Source organism: Dendrobates tinctorius, unplaced genomic scaffold (assembly GCF_039654945.1).
Source record: "Dendrobates tinctorius isolate UK_male_01 unplaced genomic scaffold, ASM3965494v1 ptg000201l, whole genome shotgun sequence".
NCBI classification, from domain to species: Eukaryota; Metazoa; Chordata; class Amphibia; order Anura; family Dendrobatidae; genus Dendrobates; species Dendrobates tinctorius.
Genome location: NW_027361868.1, coordinates 6612046 through 6632984, shown reverse-complemented (window position 1 = coordinate 6632984; position 20939 = coordinate 6612046). Strand labels below are relative to the sequence as shown.

At 45.5% G+C, this 20939-nt stretch overlaps 1 protein-coding gene across 2 annotated transcripts in view; it reads left to right on the top strand.

The window, feature by feature from the left end:
• The window catches only part of SMYD2 (SET and MYND domain containing 2), a 31079-nt gene extending 14208 nt beyond the window's left edge, over positions 1 to 16871 (top strand). For both annotated transcript variants that reach the window (XM_073553361.1, XM_073553362.1), the window contains exons 4-12: positions 603 to 663; positions 3231 to 3355; positions 4958 to 5025; positions 8187 to 8289; positions 11200 to 11310; positions 11666 to 11786; positions 12943 to 13117; positions 15971 to 16079; positions 16409 to 16871. In XM_073553361.1, coding sequence (XP_073409462.1) covers positions 603 to 663; positions 3231 to 3355; positions 4958 to 5025; positions 8187 to 8289; positions 11200 to 11310; positions 11666 to 11786; positions 12943 to 13117; positions 15971 to 16079; positions 16409 to 16486 — 951 coding nt within the window. In that variant the 3' untranslated portion in view covers positions 16487 to 16871. The remainder of the gene's footprint in view (positions 1 to 602; positions 664 to 3230; positions 3356 to 4957; positions 5026 to 8186; positions 8290 to 11199; positions 11311 to 11665; positions 11787 to 12942; positions 13118 to 15970; positions 16080 to 16408) is intronic.
• The last annotated feature ends 4068 nt before the right edge of the window (positions 16872 to 20939 follow it).

The window sequence follows — 20939 nt, the reverse complement described above, 5'->3', positions numbered from 1 at the left end:
TTGTCGAGTGGAGCGGCTCTGCCTGGAGCGCACTGTCATGAAGAGAAAGTCTTACTGTGCACAAGCAAATGATCTTTTCTAGGGTAAAACTGACTGGCAGGACTCAGCGATGGCGGGTGTGTAGGAATAGACAAACACCGTAGACTTTGTCAAAGCGGAATATGCAAAATCCCATCCTCTTAACCTCAGCTGCCGAGCCACCTGCAAACCCATATTTAATGGGCAAGATGACAAAGTACTGGCCTTAGGCCAACAGCTGAATGGCGCGTTTCAACTCTCAACAGCGAGCGGATTCACTTACCTCTAAGTCCAACCTGCCGCTTGCACTTAATCGGATGCATCGGAAACAAAGGGAAATTACATATTTAAATAAACCCTGCTATTATTCAGATCATCATACATGCAGATGGAAGAAGATCATAATACGGCCTCGTGGCAATATAGTTTAGATAAAAAAAAATAGAGCACAGGAACTTGAGGAGGGGGGATCGTCAAAATATGTTTTTGTTTTTTTTTTTTTTCTTTATTTTTTAATATATCTATATATATATTCCCCCACCCACCTCCCCAAAAAATTGTTTAATGTTTTCTTTAAATCTTAGAAATTGCACCCAGAAAGAACATCATCGGAGAGGTATCTGTCGGTCAAAGAGTTTGAATCGCGTAAGAATCGTTCTAAAACTTGAAAATATAATACCATATTTATTTATTTTTTTTTTTACTTTAGGATGCACCCCCAAGCTTTAGACAAGTGAAAGTAGTAAATACAACTATTTCATAGTAAATAAAACTTTTCTAGAGTATTAAGGAAAAAGGCGCTAATATCACTGTCAGGTTTAGTCTGTTTGGAGTATTTTTTACAGTCAGTAGTAGGAAAGCCTGGAGGGAGGGTGGCTCCCTCGCTGGCTGTAGGAGGAGGGAGGGAGGGTGGCTCCCTCGCTGGCTGTAGGAGGAGGGAGGGAGGGTGGCTCCCTCGCTGGCTGTAGGAGGAGGGAGGGAGGGTGGCTCCCTCGCTGGCTGTAGGAGGAGGGAGGGAGGGTGGCTCCCTCGCTGGCTGTAGGAGGAGGGAGGGAGGGTGGCTCCCTCGCTGGCTGTAGGAGGAGGGAGGGAGGGTGGCTCCCTCGCTGGCTGTAGGAGGAGGGAGGGAGGGTGGCTCCCTCGCTGGCTGTAGGAGGAGGGAGGGAGGGTGGCTCCCTCGCTGGCTGTAGGAGGAGGGAGGGAGGGTGGCTCCCTCGCTGGCTGTAGGAGGAGGGAGGGAGGGTGGCTCCCTCGCTGGCTGTAGGAGGAGGGAGGGAGGGTGGCTCCCTCGCTGGCTGTAGGAGGAGGGAGGGAGGGTGGCTCCCTCGCTGGCTGTAGGAGGAGGGAGGGAGGGTGGCTCCCTCGCTGGCTGTAGGAGGAGGGAGGGAGGGTGGCTCCCTCGCCGGCTGTAGGAGGAGGGAGGGAGGGTGGCGCCCTCGCCGGCTGTAGGAGGAGGGAGGGTGGCTCCCTCGCTGGCTGTAGGAGGAGGGAGGGAGGGTGGCTCCCTCGCTGGCTGTAGGAGGAGGGAGGGAGGGTGGCGCCCTCGCCGGCTGTAGGAGGAGGGAGGGAGGGTGGCGCCCTCGCCGGCTGTAGGAGGAGGGAGGGAGGGTGGCGCCCTTGCCGGCTGTAGGAGAAGGGAGGGGTGGCGCCCTTGCCGGCTGTAGGAGAAGGGAGGGGTGGCGCCCTTGCCGGCTGTAGGAGAAGAGAGGGGTGGCGCCCTTGCCGGCTGTAGGAGGAGGGAGGGAAAGTGGTGCCCTCACTGGCTGTAGGAGGAGGGAGGGGTGGCGCCCTTGCCGGCTGTAGGAGAAGGGAGGGGTGGCGCCCTTGCCGGCTGTAGGAGGAGGGAGGGGTGGCGCTCTGGCTGCTCAGTGTCTGTACGAACAAGGTTTAAAACAACCCAAGCCGTCAGTGTACAGAGGGAGGGAGACATCATCAGAACATGATTAGCATCATTGACCGTTGAATAGCTGATCTGCACTCTGACCCTTTGTTGTCTGCGATGTGATGACCTCTGTGCTCTGACTGGTCTGGGCTAATGATGACTTATTAGTGTTAGTGTTGTTGAACCGGCCCTGACTCAATTCATTGTCTACCTCGTCCCTGTGACTGTGCCGAATGCAGGGCAGCAGGAGGAGGCGTCTATGAAGAGGGTGATTGCAAAATGCTGTTAATCTGCAGGTTAAGACTACATTAACAAGTATTTGGTGATTTCTTTTTTTTTTATTATGTTGCAGATTTTCTGCACCTATTTTAATTACTTTTCATTGCTTTTTTTAATGCGCTTATCGTGTTTTTGACTCCACGATTTGTCTTTTTGGTATTTGATCTTTTAAACAAAGCTGCTTTGTTTTTGATATTTCCATCTATTTGGCTTTGACAAATTTTGACAACTTCACATGTGGACTATATTCATTTTTATTTATTTATTTTTTTTAACCTGCAGATTTTCCACTTCTAATTCAATTTTGTGTGGAAAGCCAAACACAAAACTCCGCATACTAACTAGAGAAAGTAACAGATTGTGGATTTGCTACCCACACTACAGGTCAGCTTGCACTTATAGAAGGAGAGTTCTATAAATCCCATTTCACTTTGCTGGATCTGTAAGATGCTGCATTTCTGACGCAGTGAAAACATGCAATGTCAAATACTCACTTAAAACTTGTGGGCACAAAGCCTAATGGCGTTCTAAAGTCGTTTAGCCTCTGTACTGAGAGCTCCATTGTCGGGAGGAAATGAACTTTTTTTGCTCCGGTTTTCAGTCATGGGGCGGAGCCAGAGAAACTCCAGCTTTCAGTCAGAGGTGTGGCTTTACAGCTCAGTTTATCTGTACAGAGCTGGCTGCCAGTCAGTGCTGGGGAGCAATGACTGAAGCTGCCCGAAGGATTTAAAGTTTATTTTTTTTCCCGGTAGCAGGGCTCTCAGTCCTGACTGCTTTAGAACGCTGTTAACTCATAGATTAACACTATATCTTCCGGTTAATAACGTTTCGGTTCCCTTTTACGAACCGTAAGTTGTAACTGCTAGATTAACCCGTATGTGAAATAGAAGATGCAGGCTCTTTTTAGCAAGATATTTTTCTTGGTGCGCTAACAGATCGGCGTTACATTTGGTGGAGGAACCAGTGGTGCAGTCATTTCTCCAAATTGTCCCAGGAGACGTTTTATTTTCTATTACATTATATTTTGGACTCTAATCCATTTTTTTTATAGACCTTGACAAGCTAGACAATGAAAAGAGAGAACTTATCGAGACTGATATTGCTGCCTTGCATCATTTCTACTCTAAGAATCTGCCCTATGCTGACCATGCGGCGCTTGAGGTGCTCTTTGCACAGGTAACTGCTCCTTATTCCGTTTGCTCCTACTGTTTGCAAATACTTCTCTTTAGACCGGGGTCACACTTGTGCGTGTGTGTGTCGCAAGAAACTCTCACGAGTCTCTCGCATCAATACCCGGCACTCTAGTCGCTTCCAGAGCTGCGGTCCAAATTTCTAGTTTCTTTCTGATAAATTTTCAGTTTGCATCAGCTCTCGTCTCTGTACTGCCCCCTGCTGGTTCGGGGGCTGTACGGAGCATGTCCTGCTGTATTGCAATGTTTAGAAAGTGTACAATTTATGGTTTGTTGCAGCATAAATAAAAATACTAATCCAAAGTGCATTGTATTGTGGAGATGTGGCCAAATTATTAGGAGTGCATCTCTTCGCCACATACAGAAAAGAATAAAAAGGTAATACAGCTTTGGATGTGACTGGAGAGGAGGACATGAGTAGGGATTAACTATAAGATGCAGATTATGGGTTCACATACTTTTGTAAACTAGGCAGGCAATAGGATTTCTTCTTAAGGGGACTTGCACATGGTCAGACAGTTTTCCACATAATGATGGAGAGCGGTGTCAGCCGTCCCTACTTGTCGGCATCGGCTGCGTTGAGTTCTGCTCCTGTTCTGGCACTTGTTGATTTGTAGTGATGGTGGTCCGCTGTCGCCTGAGCGGTGATCTGCAAAAACCTCGATCTGTGACAGCTGCGGCTTCCCGGAGGACTGGAGTGGGCTTCATGAGCAGAGCTCTATATGGCCAGTCATTAGCGGGTCACTATTGGGGGGTGTGTTTTGTTTTTGGAGCAGAAACCTTCCAAAAACCATGACTTATGTTGTAGAGTTTCTGCACGAAACCTTTGAAAAAGAAAACTGTGAACACACCCTTGGACCCCCTTCACACAACCATATAAAACTGGTACTGTAAAAAAAACAAAACAAAAGGAAATCAAACCATCCCGCTGTCAGGAACGTTGGTGTAATAATTTAGGAAGTTGCCATTTCTTTTATGCTTTTTTTTTTTTTTTTTTTTTTTTTGCAATTTTCAAAAATTAGTTGAAACTTAATAGGCCATCAGTTATCGATGGAGGAACTACATGGATTGGTGCGGTTGTTGCCCCGTTAAGGTGCTGCTCCTTTGTTGCGCTGACCATTGACCAGTCCTTGGTTGGTTGGATCCTTGCCGATTTCGCATAAGGATGGACCCATAATCTGGTATCCAGAAGAGTGTTAATGTTTTGAATAACTACATGGACATCTCTCCAGTAAAATTAATAGGACAAATTGAAACCTAGATGTTTTTTTTTCCAGTACTGTGAGTGTTCGGACTTCCCGTACATCACCAATGTCTCCTTTATAAACCTTCTTGTAAGGGATTAGAAAAAAAAAAGCACCTGTCCTGTGTTTGGTCCTGCAACTTGGCCCCGTTAGCGTGCACAGGTGTGGCACAGTTTTCAAGGACAAAGCAGCCATGTTTAACAATTAATTTTTTTTTAAACTTCTAAGGGAGATGATTTCTGAGCCATGTGTAGGGAGATCAGTGTAAAAAGTTATAGGAAGAATTATAATAAGAAGCATTATGGAGAGCACGGATCTCCTCTAATTCCTCTTTCTTCTTGTAGGTTAACTGCAATGGCTTTACCATTGAAGACGAGGAGCTGTCTCACCTAGGATCAGCGATATTCCCGGAGTATGAGATTCTCATGTCAATTATGCCACACATCAAGATGAACACCTTGCGTGCAGGGACGTACATGGCGTAGGGGCAGTGTGGGGACTGGGGCGTACATGGCGTAGGGGCAGTGTGGGGACTGGGGTGTACATGGCGTAGGGGCAGTGTGGGGACTTGGGCGTACATGGCGTAGGGGCAGTGTGGGGACTGGGGCGTACATGGCGTAGGGGCAGTGTGGGGACTGGGGCGTACATGGCGTAGGGGCAGTGTGGGGACTGGGGCGTACATGGCGTAGGGGCAGTGTGGGGACTGGGGCGTACATGGCGTGGGGACTGGGGCATACATGGCGTAGGGGCAGTGTGGGGACTGGGGCGTATATGGCGTGGGGACTGGGGCATACATGGCGTAGGGGCAGTGTGGGGACTGGGGCGTATATGGCGTGGGGACTGGGGCGTACATGGCGTAGGGGCAGTGTGGGGACTGGGGCGTACATGGCGTAGGGGCAGTGTGGGAACTGGGGTGTACATGGTGTAGGGGCAGTGTGGGGACTTGGGCGTGCCTGTCATCACCGGGTCTTATGTGCAGCATTGTGATGACATCACGTTACTGACCTCAGCACACTACTACCTGCATCGGTGCCGCGGAGGAGCAGAGACAGCAAGGGCAGTAGTAAGAGCTCCAGGAGGAGCTGAACATTGAGGCAGTGTGTGGGGATGGGGGTCGATTTATTCAGTGGGATAGTGTGTATATGTTGTGAAGAGTGTGTGTGTGTGTGTCCCTGGGAAGGAACAACCACGGGAAGGGCAGTCTCCAATGAAGGAAACCACCTTTGCCAAAACATGGTATCCATCCACAGACAGCTGTTTCGGGGTGTTGCCCCTCTTCAGTGTGGAGTAGGAAACTGGCTAGTAGGAGCAATGCCTAGTTCATAATCTACAGAGGGGCAGTGTGTGTATTTTGCAGAGGGCACGCAGTGTGTGTATGTGCGTGTGTATTTTGCAGGTCTTCTGTGATGTCTGCCTCAGGATAAATTAGTATGTTGGCACTTTGTGTGGGTTTTGGGTTGCCTTTTGGGCACTCTTGTCTCTAAAAGGTTCGCCATCACTGCACTAGACCCTTCTATTGCAAAACCAGACGCCGTATTGAGGGTACAGGTTGACCTTTCATGTGGATCCCCTACTCTTCTCCAAACCTTTTGTAAGTTAGAGATAAGCAGTTTTGATCTGGCTGAGGACCAGTTGCTCCTCCTGACTTGGCATTTACAGTTGCATGTAAAAGTTTGGGCACCCCTGGTCAAAACTACTGTTATTGTGAACAGTAAAGCAAGTTGAAGATGGAATGATCTCTAAAAAGGCTAAAGTTAAAGATGACACATTTCCTTTGTATTTTAGGCAAAAAAAAAATATATTTTCATATTTAACACTTTAAAAATTACAAAAATGAAAATGGACTTGCTCAAAAGTTTGGGCACCCTGCATGGTTAGTACCTAGTAGCACCCGCTTTTGCAAGTATCACCGCTTGTAAACGTTTTTTGTAGCCAGCCAAGAGTCTTTCAAATCTTTTTTTGAGGGATTTTCATCCAATCTTGGAGAATTCCTCCAGTTCTGTAAGATTCCTGGATCGTCTTGCATCCTCTATTTTGAGGTCTATCAACAGATTTTCAGTGATGTTCAGATCAGGGGACTGTGAGGGTCATTGTAAAACCTTCAACTTGCACCTTTTGAGGTCGTCTGTTGTAGATTTTGACGTGTGTTTAGGATCATTCTCCATTTGTAGAAGCCATCCTCTTTTCAACTTCAGCTTGGCTGCAACACAACCCCAAAAGCATGATTGATCCACCCCCATGCTTATTGGTTGGCGAGATGTTCTTTTCCTGAAATTCTGTGCGCTTTTTTCTCCAGCATGCCTTTTGATTATTATTGCCAAAGAGCTATACAGCACAGTAGCAAGATATCCCAGGGCCAGAGGTTTCTTCCATATCCCTAAAGCTAGGGGAGCCAAGCTATCCCTGCTGCTCAGATTACTTCTGATGATGAAGAAGCTGGGGCCATGTGCCTTACTGGGCATCTCAATCAGCCCTTATCTGGCCCCTCCCCCCACCCAGAGAAGTGGGGAGTTGTGTATATAAATACACAAAACCAGACTAACAAGGGAAGACGTACAGGGATAAATGATAAATATCAATTGTACAAATATGCACTCAAAACAGTGGAACACTGAGATGTAAAGGGAGGAAAAATCAAATAGAAGAGGATGAGGATATGCACACAAATTGCCAAGCAAGTCTCCTGAAAAACTCTCCAAAACACCTCCACACACAACCAACACCTCCAGCTCCAAACAGGCAGTATAAAACGAACTCTAGCAATGCATGCGAGAGAGTGTGTGTGTGTATGTATAGGAGAGGGGAGTGGCAAACACTGAACGGCTGAGCACATCAAAGTAGAAAGCCCTGGTGTCCGTAATGGAGAGGCGTCTTATCAGACTCCTCATTACTAACCCAAAAATAAAAAGGAGAAAAAAAAACAAAAAATAATCAACATGACATCGGCAAAGGCGTCTGCTCTAATTACGTGATGGCAGAAGGCGCAGAGATCAGTACCAGGCAGATCAGGCGGGTAGTTGGCGACTACCAGCTGCTTACGTTTTGCTATGGGAATAATAACTAAGTCCAGGATAACCCCCTTTTTAATAGCGGGGTCATCTGTTTTGGGGTCCTCCTCTCTTGGCTAGAGTAGCGAGTGATTATAAAGAGCGTCTCTCTATTGGAGGACCGTCCTGTCCTGTATTGCATAGGCAGCACATTGATCTAAATCAGCACTGTGTAATACTTTGTTTCTCCTTTGGAGGCGCCGCAGGGAACTAGAATACATTGCGATCACATTGCACTAGGTATAGAAATGAGTTCACACCAGCAGATGCCAAATTCAAGGATAAAGGCAAGGAACGATGGGGGGAAAAATGCTGAGGTGGACGGATTCTATCTCCTACCGGAATAAATGTTGGATATCGGCATCTTCTATAGCAAATCTTTTAATTTCTTTCCCATACAAATACTTCACTTTTCTGATTCTAGGTTGTATCAGGTCTCGAGCTTCATTCACAGCGAAAAAATAAGAAAAATCTAGGATTTAATACTGTAATTTAACCCTTTCTAATGCGTTTTTCTTTTTTGCAGCGTTGCACTAATGAATCACAGCTGCTGCCCCAACGTGATCGTGACCTACAAGGGCACCGTGGCCGAGATCCGGGCCGTGCAGGAGATTAACGCTGGAGATGAGGTGAAAGGCTCAATTATTTCTCATCCTCTAGTAGACTCTTAATTACCGCACCACCACCCTTTTGTAGGCAATTGTGCAATCCTAATAATCTGATTTAAAAAAAGCAAAACTAAATCCCACATGTTGGGAACAGGACAGTTTGGAATATTTTATCTATTTTGTTTTTTTTTTTTTGTCCAAAGGGTCCTTTTTGCTAAGGAAGGGTTCTTGAAGACCAACAAGGGCCAAATTATGTCAGGACAACTGGGTTAGAACATTCCCAAAAACTATAGGTCTGGTGGGTGTTTCCAGGGAGGTGGTCCCAGCATGAGGTGGATCTTATAGGGGGAGTGGGATTCCAGAATGTGATGGGTCATGTTGATGGTGGGGTGAACCCAGCATGTGGCCAGTCCAGTAGGGTGTTCACCATTATGCGGTATGTTTTTTCGGGGGTTATGGCATGCGATCGGTCACGTCGGGAGAGGTTCCCAGAATGTGGCTGGTCTAGTAGGGTGTTCACCGTTATACGGTAGGTTTTTTAGGGGGTTAACAGTATGCATTATGCAGGTTCCGGTCGTGTTACATAAAGTGGGTGTTGTGGAGGGTTCCTGGTATATGGTGGTTCCCAGTATAAGGTTGGTCTTGTAGTGGGGTGGTCGTAGGATGGGGTGGATCTTGAAAGTGAGGGGTTCCCAGCATATAGCAAAAAATTGGTTCAAGGAAGAACTGCAGGTGAACATGTGATGGGGTCATAGATGCCCAAGGTTCAGTGATTTGTGTGCGGAGTGAAGTTGGACCCCTCTGGTCCCACAGAAGAGCTACAATGGCAGACATTGTATCATAGCCAGAAAGAACTTGGGTCAGCAAAGAACATCGAGGCATGCTGTGTGACTTTGCCAGATGCGGATATTTGAGCATCAGACCTGGACCATGGAGTATTGGAAAAAGGTGGTTTGGTCTGAATTACATTTTTCCATATGGACGGGCGGGTTCATCACTTTCCTGGAGAAGTGGCTGCACAAGAGTGAAGACCATTTGGTGGTGGGAGTGTGATGGGGCAATGATCTTCTGGGAAACTGAGTCCTGGCATCATGGAGGTGATGCCTACCACCTATCTAGACATCGTCCAGACCAAATATCCCCTTTATAGCAGCGGTAATCCCTACTGTTAGTACCTCTCCAAGGATGCGGAGGGCAATAGCCGGTCAAAAACCCAAATGTGGCCACCACGCACGTGAGAAGCGCTGCCTGTGAATGACTCGTAGCAGTCGCCCTCCACTCCAGACTGTAGTGCCTGGAGCCGGGCTGGGGCAGGGTTTATCTTTCCATAGCAGGAATATATCCTGACGTTCTGCCGGAGGTATTTGTGGGGAGTGCTGGGAAATTCTTTACATTTGAGGACACTCGAGTAACAGCAGCTATATAAAGCCTGGACCTATATGGGGTAGAATTCTACCACGCCGTATAGCCTGCTGGATAGTAAGAGGACGTCGTAGCACACCAGGCTATAACTAGCTGCAGGCTTATCCGGATACACATGACTGCATGGGACGGTCATACTTTGGCAGCCTGATCCTGTCTTTTTGAAAGTTGGGGTTAATGCTTGGAATCTTGATAAGATCTACAAGACGACTATGAATGTGATGAAATGGTGTCCCCTGAAGTGTGTGCACGCCGGCCCCCCAGATACTGCCCCCCACCACCTGCTGCAGTGCAATGTTACCTTGTCCTGTGGGTCCATCTTGTGGCCAGTAGTGGTAACTGCATCAGGCTTTTTCCAAATGCTTTTTTTTTTTTTTTTTTGTAGATCCAGTATCCGCATAAAAAGTTCCTTTTAACAGAATATGATTTTATAATGTAACCATTTGTTTTATCTCTTATTACTGCCGAAAAATGTAATACTACATGCTGCTTTTTAAAATGACGTATGGTGACCCCAAAACCTGTTTTCTGCAATTTGATAATTCTCAGTCTTTGTTGCAAACATTCATCTGCTAACATGCACCCTAGCCAGGGTTATCTATGATGAGAAACCTTTGTAGAGAATGGGTCCCCCCACTCTATTAGCCACTAGCAAACAGCTCTGCCTCTGTCACATGGTCGGCCATTCATTTAAAGGGGTTGTCCGGGACTTTAATATTGATGGCCTATACTTAGAATAGGACATAAACGTCTGACCAGGGGGTGCAACTTTTGGCACCCCAGCCGATCAGCAGTTCTTGGTGTCGGCGGGGGCCAGAACTGCTCAATTACAGAGCTACACAGCTCTGACTGCGTAATGGCTGTGGCTGGGTACGCCACATCCGCTCCCTATAGATTTTAATAGTAACTGTCCTTGTGCAGCTCCATAACTGAGCAGTTCTGACTGCCGCTGACTTCGGGAGCAACTGATCAGCGGGGGCACTGGGTGTCGCACCACCACCGATCAGACATTGATGCCCCATCCTAAGGATAAGCCATCAATGTCTGAAGTCCCGGCCAACCTGTTTAAAGCAGATTTGTCACCAGACTTCACAATACAATTTAGGTATGTTATTAAATAAATCTCCTAGACCTGATGAGACTGGTGTACTTGCTTTGAGAATCCATATCAGAATAGCTCATTAATCCTGATTGAGTCCTGTTACAGCTGGAATCATAAGGTCAGTGAAACTTTAAAAAAAAAAAAAAATTGCACTGCTTTTTCAAAACAAGTACAGCAGCCTCATCAGGTCCAAACCATGTTTTAAACAAGTATAAGCCTTTTTAATGGTGACATTTGGTGACCGGTTTGCTTTAATTGCATGTCATGTAGCGGCAGATGGTTTGCTGGTGTTCCAGAAGTGAAACTTTGGCAATTAACTGTTTAAGTGGTTGACTGATCTGTGGACCTTATTCTGAGATGTTGATAGTTCCTTATGAACCTTTCTTCTTTTTCTTCTCAAATTCCAGGTGTTCACCAGCTACATCGATTTGCTGTACCCTACAGAAGATCGAAATGACCGACTTAAGGATTCTTATTTTTTCACCTGTGACTGTAAGGAGTGCACCACCAAGCAGAAGGTAGAGGGGGCATTTTCTCGGGCGATGCCCTTTCTGTTGGGTGGTGGCCCAGACACTGACGGCCATATGGTATGGACAGAAGCCGAGCGCGCTTTCCTGTGTCTGTCCCAGCTCTGTCATCTGCATTCAGTGCACTTAGCAATAGTACCGATGGTGGGGGGGAAGCTACAAGAATGGTGAGCAGCCGATGACGCTGTTTATCAAAGCTGACTTTAATGCCATATTCACATCACGACTGAACGATTGACCACAACTGAACCTGACCTCATGCCCTGGTCTTGCAGAGAGGGAGGCAAACAATCCGCGACAACAAGAAGGAAAATGTAATTATGTTCACTTATTTCTTTCTGTACAGGATTCATCAAAAATGGAGCTCAGGAAACTTAACGACCCCCAGAATCCTCAGACCATACGTGAGATGATCAGATACGGCCGTAACGTGGTGGAGGAGTTCCGTAGGGCGAAACATTACAAAAATATCCTTTTTTTTTTTTTTTTTTCTGCTGTTCTATGACTTTATGCTTTTAGATCTCCGACTTACAAAACTCCGTAGGCTGTCAGGACATACTGAGAGTTGTAGTCTCCCTACAGTAGGGTCACACGACTGTTTTCTCTACAACTGAGAAAGTTGACGGTCCAGTTATGTCAATCAGAGTGGAATCAATTTTTCTCGGAGGTGGAGAGGGGGGAAAAAAATCTCCATTTTTGACCATTACTCTTGGATGTCATCAGAGCATGATCCATTGTTTTCCACGGACCCATAGACCCGCATTGCCCCATTTTGATCTGACACTCGGATGAAAAGCCATATCAAAGATATATATTTTTTTTAATTTATTTATTTTATATAACATTCTGCGCCGGCCAATCACACTTGGCATGGCTGTGATGGGGCCGGACGTGCTCACACCGTAAAAGCTGGCTGGTTGGCTGCGCTGCGGCCTTTCAACAAGCTTTATTCGGTCTGTCTAACTCGAACAGTAACACGGACCTCTGGGAGAAGTCAGAGTTTGGGGTTCATTTGGGATCACCCATCACTAATCACTAAGGGTTGGAACACTGGACCCCCAGCGATTCCTGAGATTAGGGCTCTTCACCCTGGCCCTGAATGAAGTGGAGGTGCAAATGCTCAGCCTCTGCTCCATTATTTGTCTGTGAGGCAGTAAAGTGCATATAAACAATGCATGTGCGGGGGCTGGGCGCGTGTGAACCTGCGCCGGGAGGCTGGGCGCGTGTGAACCTGCGCCGGGAGGCTGGGCGCGTGTGAACCTGCGCCGGGAGGCTGGGCGCGTGTGAACCTGCGCCGGGAGGCTGGGCGCGTGTGAACCTGCGCCGGGAGGCTGGGCGCGTGTGAACCTGCGCCGGGAGGCTGGGCGCGTGTGAACCTGCGCCGGGAGGCTGGGCGCGTGTGAACCTGCGCCGGGAGGCTGGGCGCGTGTGCCATTCAGGACAGGCATGCGGAGTCCCATTCTTGGGGTTTCAATGACACGATCTCTGGGTTGTTGGGGGAGTGGGGGATCCTAGCAGGTGGACCCCCGGCAATTAGCAAGTTGACATCTATCCTATAACTACTCGCCCCTTTAATACGTGGTAGGATCTCTAACCTTGCCTTTCTCTCCTTAACTACGCCACCTCCTAGCGAGCTGCTGGAAATGTGTGAGCTAAGTATGGAGAAGATGGGAGCCGTGTTTGATGAGAGCAATGTGTACGTTTTGCATATGATGTACCAAGCCATGGGAGTCTGCCTGTATCTGCAGGACTGGGATGGGGCCTTGAAATATGGTCAAAAAATTATCAAACCATACAGGTAAATGATTACGCATTCCTGAACAATCTCTTGAAATAACATGGATGCCTGGTTATTAGGAAAAACATGGTTTGAAAGAAGAGCTGTATTTTTTTTTTTTTCCCCATAGCAACCAATCACAGCGCAGCTTTCATTCTCCCAGAGCAAGATATGAAATTAAAGCTGTGCTCTGATTGGTTGCTATGGGATACAGGTGCAGATTTCTGAAACTGCTATGGAAAACCAAAACATTTCTTTCAAAGCAACCAATCGCAGCACAACTTTCAATTCATATTTTGCTCTGGGAAGAATGAAAGCTGTGCTGTGATTGGTTGCTATGAGTTTTAAACTCTTAATGGCCGCCAGTACGTCTTTTTGCTGAAATGAGATATAAGAGAATAGCATCCCCCCCCCCGTAGAGATGACAGTCCAGCAGCTGTCGGCTGTACACTGTAGCTGACAACTTGCTGGCATCGTCCATATCTGTTTAACCCCTTAGATGCTGCTGTCAATAATGACCACATTATATAAATGGTCAATGTTGGGGGCTTCCTCCTTAACCCCATCGGCACCCTGTCATCAGGATTGTCACACCCCCCCCATAGTGTTCAGAGAGTGCGCCACACCTGGATTGTGTTTCGTACTGTCGCTCGGCTTAAGTTTTGGTGACGTGCGCCGTACATGTAAGGCAGAAGTTCGCCATCACTATACGGAGCGGATCCAAGAGCTTGTAGCAGTTGTTATAAGGCCGGCACCGGAGAGAAGCCAGCGCCAATCACAACGGGTTTTTAACCTCTCGGATGCCATTTTGTTGTTTTTGGTGCCTTTTTTGTTCTATTATCGCTGCGTCAAATACGCATTTTCCAGTTCCAGCAGAGTGGATGGGATTTACAGAACTCTTGTGCCCAATATTCATCTTTTTATACTGACCTGCAGTGCGGGTTTCAAATCCGCAACATGTCAATTACACTTGGGGGTACGCTGAGGTTTTTTGTACAGATTTTCATCATAGACTTGCATTTTTAGTACGTTTCCGAAGCGTAAACCCGCCAAACGCATGTAATCCTCACATGACTGTATCAATGAAGCTTTGTCAAAGCCAAATACCAGGAAGTGTAAAAAAAAAAAAATAATAATAATAATTTTTGTTAAACACACACTAAGGCTGTGTGCACACACTGTGGATTCACCTGCAGATTTTTCCGCGCAGATTTAGCAAAATCTGCAGGTCAAAAGACCTGCGGATTAGCCTGCGGTTTCACACCTCTGCAATGGAGAAGGTGTGAAACTGCCGCAGATTCCGCAGAAAGAAGTGACATGCTGCAGATTTGAAACCGCAGAAAATTCCGCAGCATGTGCACAGCGGTTTTTGATTTCCATAGGTTATAATGGTTCTGTACACCGCAGAAAAAAACTGCTGCAGATCCACAGGGCCAAATCCGCAGCGTGAGCACACACCCTAAGGGTATGTGCACACGTTGCGGATTCTGCTGCGGATTTTTCCTTGCAAATTTTGCTGAATCCGCAGGTAAAATAACCTGGGTTTTACCTGCGGATTTAGTGCAGATTTTGTGCGGATTTCCCCTGCGTTTTTATACCGGCTGATTTCTATAATGGAGCAGTTGTAAAAACACTGCGGAATCCGCACAAAGAATTGACATGCTGCAGAAAATAAACCGCAGCAAATCTGCGTGAAACTTTCCACAGCATGTGCACAGTGTTTATTTTCAATTGGTTAAAATGGTACTGTACACCGCAGCAGAATCCGCAACGTGTGCACATACCCTGAGGCTATGTGCACACGTAGTTTTAGGTGTTGCGGATTTTTCCGCACGGATTTGGAGAAAAACGCAGGTAAATCCACAGGTCAAAAGACTTGCGGATTAGCCTTGCGGTTTCACACCTCTACAATGGAGAAGGTGTGAAACCGCTGCGGATTCTGTACAAAGAATTGGCATGCTGCGGATTTGAACCCGCAGCAAATCTGCGCGGAAAAATCCGCAGCATGTGCACAGCGTTTTTCAGTTTACCATTGAAAACAATGGTACTGTACAACACAGCTAAATCAGCCGCAGAGCCTGAAATGCTGTGGATCCGCAACGTGTGCACATAGCCTAAGATAAAGCAGCAAAAACTCATGAAAAAACAAAACACAACGAAAAAAACGCAAGTAAGATGGAGCAGAAAATTTGCAACATCAAAATCTCATTGTGGGAACAATGGCCTAAAAAATTAAAGAGGGGGGGACCTTTTCTGTATAACTGCACTAATAAGTCTGATTTATGAAAGTATTAAATTATTTAATCCATGAAGTTATCGCTGTATAGAGAGGGGGAGGGGGGACCCTCACACAGCTTTATTTTCTTGGGGGGAAAAAATATTTTAAAAAAAGGTTATAGGTTTCAGAAGATAATGCTCCATATTGCGAGGCGTTGTATATTGCCACTAAATGGAATCATGAGATCTGCTTAACCTGTAAAGTGGGAGTATATTTGCCATTATTTGCAGGCCTAATCTAATGTGCCGTTTGGTTGTAGGGACACTTGGTTGTATGTGGGTGATGCCAGTGGGGAAGGTTCAGTGATGAGCGAACATGCTGGGATAAGGTGTTATCTGAGCATGCTCTGGTGCTATCCGAGGGTCTTTGGCATGCTCGAAATATGTGTTCCAGTCCCTGCGGTTGCATGTCTCGTGGCTGTTTGCAAGGATTGTCTAACAGGTAACCCCTGCATGTGTTGCAGCTGCGGGGGCTCAGACATATTATTCGAGCACGCCGAAGTCCCTCGATTATCTCCCGAGCATGCTCGGATAACTCCTTACCCCAGCACGATCACACATCACTAGTCCCAATGTTGTGGTGGCTTTGTCTTCCAGTAAGCACTATCCTCCGTACTCTCTGAATGTCGCCTCCATGTGGCTGAAGCTCGGACGACTTTACATGGGACTGGAAAAGAAATCGGCCGGTATAAAAGCCCTGAAAAAGGTATCTGGAGTTTTCCTTCCTTTAGAGTGTAAGCTGGAAAGCTTCTGCTGCATACTTAACATTCCCATCGGCCAGCATTTACCAAAAGATTTGGCCTCCGGCTGCTCAGAATGGGTCTGTGTGCCAGAATAAGTCCACCACTGTCCACTTCCTACAGAGGTCCACTGAAAAAAAAAAAAAAAAAAAAAAAAAAAATTATGTATTATATAGAAGTTTTTTTTTTTTTTTTTTTTTTTTTTTTTTTTTGATTACTGTGGCAGTGTAATTGCACTACAGTTAGGTCGATCGGTAAAAAAAATTATTTTATTTTTTTTCTGCTTTCCTTCCAGGCCATTGCTATAATGGAGATCGCTCACGGCGTTGATCATCATTACATAGCAGAAGTCAAGAAGGAGCTGGAACAGTGAAGTTGAGATCTATGCACCGCACCTCTCCCTAAATGTTTGTTGGAATGCACATGTGTCCGTCTGGATGGACCCGCTAAGCAAAGTGCTGCTTTACCCCATGTGTTGGAGCTGAAACGCCTGAAATCTATTTATTGTCTGTCCTGTCTCGGCATGTAAGATGTTTGGCGATCAATCACCTGTAGCACTCAGGGGCTTCTTAACTAAAATCGGACGTTGTTCATGCCTCCAAATTTCACTAGGGGGCAGCCTTGGAACACTCATCCTATGGTAAAGTGTAGCCTCTGTAAGGCGTGTAGCATGTTAAAGGGCTACATGTCTAATGCCTGTGTAGCAAAAAAAAAAAAAAAATTTGCAGGAATAAAGTTTTTGACTTTTTTACACTGAATGTAATTTTGAAAATAATTCAATTCACCTATTTCTAGCAAAAAAAAGTGATCTCTGACCGATTTACAGAATCCAATCATTGATGGCCGCCCTGTAATACACTTAATTTCCCTTCTGCATCATATACTGTATTTGATAATATATTGGCATTTGTTTTATGCTTTGGATAAATTTTTTTTTTTTTATTATTTTGTCTCATTTCTTTTTAGAAATGTAAAATGCTGTATTTTGTTTTTTGTTTTTTTTTTCTTCCTGCAAGCAGTTGCCTGAAACCAAAGTTTGCCTGTGAGTTTTATTACGAAATTGCTGTTTCACACTGCAAAGTAATAAAAAAAAAAAAAAAATGAAGTGTGTTTTTTTTTCTTTTTTTTTTTTTTTTTTTCTCTCTTTATTTACTTTTAGTCACACAGGATATAGCTAGCTCCCTATTTACAGTGGTCATGCTATAATATTGTAATAAGAAATCATTGTAGCTTTAAACCATGGCCCCAATTCACTGTTTGTGGGGGGGGAGGGATAGTTTAAGGGGCTTTTTTTTTTTTGGCACAAAGTAAAACTTTGGTCTTATTTTTGTATTTAACCTCTTCACTTTTTTAGCACAAAAAGTCTCACTAAAGTTTAACTAGTGGAGAAAGGTTGAATTTGATGGACCTGATTTTTTTTTTTTTTTTTTTTTTTTTCCCAACCTATAGAACAGACGCAAAATGCCCTTAAAATTGCTCCAAAATGAAATATACATAAAAGACCCAAATGGTTGCCAAAAATCTGAGTGTGATTGAAGATTATGGAGTCTTACAAGCAGTGATCCATGGGGCAAAAGGGTGCAAACTAGGGTAACCTCTTTTTACCCCTTTATCACCGAAGGTGGTTTTCACGTTATTGACCGGACCAGTTTTTACAATTCTGACAACTCACTTTATGAGGTCATAGCTTTGGAACGCTTTAACGGCTCCTTCTGATTCTGAGATTTTTTTTATGGTGACATATTTATTGTATTTCATGATGGAGATAAAATTTCTTCGGTATGACTTGTTTAGCGCCCCCCGCTAGTCTCATTCCCACTTTTTTCCCTCCCTTTCTTTTCCTGACCTCTCCCTTTCCTGTACTCTGGGGGTGGGGGATCGGTCGTCTTGGCACTTGCACGTTATTTTCGCTACCAGTTTCATCATTTGGTTATTGTACCCTTTCTAGTCCATTACCGTTGATATATGCACCACCCCTCTTTTAAGGCACATACCTCTTCAGTGTGTCACCATTTCAATTATACAGTGCCTACAAGTAGTATTCAACCCCCTGCAGATTTAGCAGGTTTACACATTCGGAATTAACTTGGCATTGTGACATTTGGACTGTAGATCAGCCTGGAAGTGTGAAGTGCACTGCAGCAAAAAAGAATGTTATTTCTTTGTGTAATTTTTTTTTAAATTGTGAAAAGTTTATTCAGAGGGTCATTTATTATTCAACCCCTCAAACCACCAGAATTCTGTTTGGTTCCCGTAAAGTATTAAGAAGTATTTCAGGCACAAAGAACAATGAGCTTCATAAGTTTGGATTAATTATCTTTTTTTCCAGCCTTTTCTGACTATTTAAGACCCTCCCCAAACTTGTGAACAGCACTCATACATCGTCAACATGGGAAAGACAAAGGAGCATTCCAAGGCCATCAGAGACAAGATCGTGGAGGGTCACAAGGCTGGCAAGGGGTACAAAACCCTTTCCAAGGAGTTGGGCCTACCTGTCTCCACTGTTGGGAGCATCATCCGGAAGTGGAAGGCTTATGGAACTACTGTTAGCCTTCCACGGCCTGGACAGCCTTTGAAAGTTTCCTCCCGTGCCGAGGCCAGGCTTGTCCGAAGAGTCAAGGCTAACCCAAGGACAACAAGGAAGGAGCTCCGGGAAGATCTCATGGCAGTGGGGACATTGGTTTCAGTCAATACCATAAGTAACGTACTCCACCGCAATGGTCTCCGTTCCAGACGAGCCCGTAAGGTACCTTTACTTTCAAAGCGTCATGTCAAGGCTCGTCTACAGTTTGCTCATGATCACTTGGAGGACTCTGAGACAGACTGGTTCAAGGTTCTCTGGTCTGATGAGACCAAGATCGAGATTTTGGTGCCAAACACACACGTGACGTTTGGAGACTGGATGGCACTGCATACGACCCCAAGAATACCATCCCTACAGTCAAGCACGGTGGTGGCAGCATCATGCTGTGGGGCTGTTTCTCAGCCAAGGGGCCTGGCCATCTGGTCCGCATCCATGGGAAGATGGATAGCACGGCCTACCTGGAGATTTTGGCCAAGAACCTCCGCTCCTCCATCAAGGATCTTAAGATGGGTCGTCATTTCATCTTCCAACAAGACAACGACCCAAAGCACACAGCCAAGAAAACTAAGGCCTGGTTCAAGAGGGAAAAAATCAAGGTGTTGGAGTGGCCTAGTCAGTCTCCTGACCTTAACCCAATTGAAAACTTGTGGAAGGAGCTCAAGATTAAAGTCCACATGAGACACCCAAAGAACCTAGATAACTTGGAGAAGATCTGCATGGAGGAGTGGGCCAAGATAACTCCAGATACCTGTGCCGGCCTGATAAGGTCTTATAAAAGACGATTATTAGCTGTAATTGCAAACAAGGGTTATTCCACAAAATATTAAACCTAGGGGTTGAATAATAATTGACCCACACTTTTATGTTTAAAATTGATTAAAATTTAACTGAGCAACATAACTTTTTGGTTTGTAAGATTTATGCATCTGTTAATAAATCCTGCTCTTGTGTGAAGTTTGAAGGCTCTAACTTATTTGCATCTTATCAAACCTGCTAAATCTGCAGGGGGTTGAATACTACTTGTAGGCACTGTATATATATTCCAGGATTTATTCCCATCCCGTATTGATGCTGTGATAGGGAACTTGCACTTTATCCTGAGGGTCTTCTTAAAAGATGCGATTGATTAGCGTCACAATATCAATCACTTTTTAGAGAAACCTGGCATGTGATGGTTCTAGTAAGGGGTGTATCGGATAGGCTTATGTCTAGTGACTGCAAGCTCCTGAACTGCAGGATGTGGGCATTCATGCCATGACATACGCTTACCATGGTAGGCGCTTGCGTTCCATCTTGGCTGTTGCTCTTCAAACACCGGATATCCGCTCTGCAGTCCAAATACCGGAATCGCGTCAGCCGCCGATCAGAAGTGCATCGCGCACTGGAGGTAAGGTGCGCTTTTATGGACTTACAACCATAGACTTTTTACACATGATGGTAATTGTTCTGGCCATATACCCTGCAGCACTCCCCTGATGAGTACTAACGCAACGGGAGTCCGGGTGAAAGTGTTCCCCATCTCCTCAGGAACGATCGTCTCTAAGAGTGATATTAATCACCTCCTTTTGTCTGTCTGGTGAGACCTGTCCATATTTTTCTTAGATACCTGATCATAGTAGTAGCCATTAATATGGTGATTGTTTGGCGGTTATAGACACCATTCACCTTACGCTACGATTTTTGTATGCCCTACCATAGAAACAAGTGATGTTTGAGTAACGAGCGCATACTACTCAGTGTGCAAATCTATTTACTTCTGTGTAATTATACCGGACAGACACATGCACAACTGATTCAAATAATTATGCCGGTACACAATTCTGCACACAGTATGGTATTACACACTGTGGCTTGGTAATAAACCCAGACTCTCTTTTGACCTAGATGTATCTTTGGTCCTGTACTGGATTTTTCATGCATCAGGGAATTATTCACAAGAATCAGCCTGTCAGGATCGTGTTCCTTTGCATATACTAGTTAGTTACCTTTCTCCTTCAATCCTGCTAAGGATTCAAGTGGAAGAACGACTGAATTTACCATGTATATCACTTCTCTATGCATGCTAGTCCTTGCACTTTGTGTGATTTATCTTCATTTTACTTAGGGATAAATGATTTAACGTTTAATGATTCTATCTGTATACCAATTTGGGTTACCACCTTCTGCCGTATACAGTGCCTGGCGTTTGGGGCCCTAGGCGGGTGCCTAGTCTGCCTGCCCCTATCACTGCCTAAACGACAGC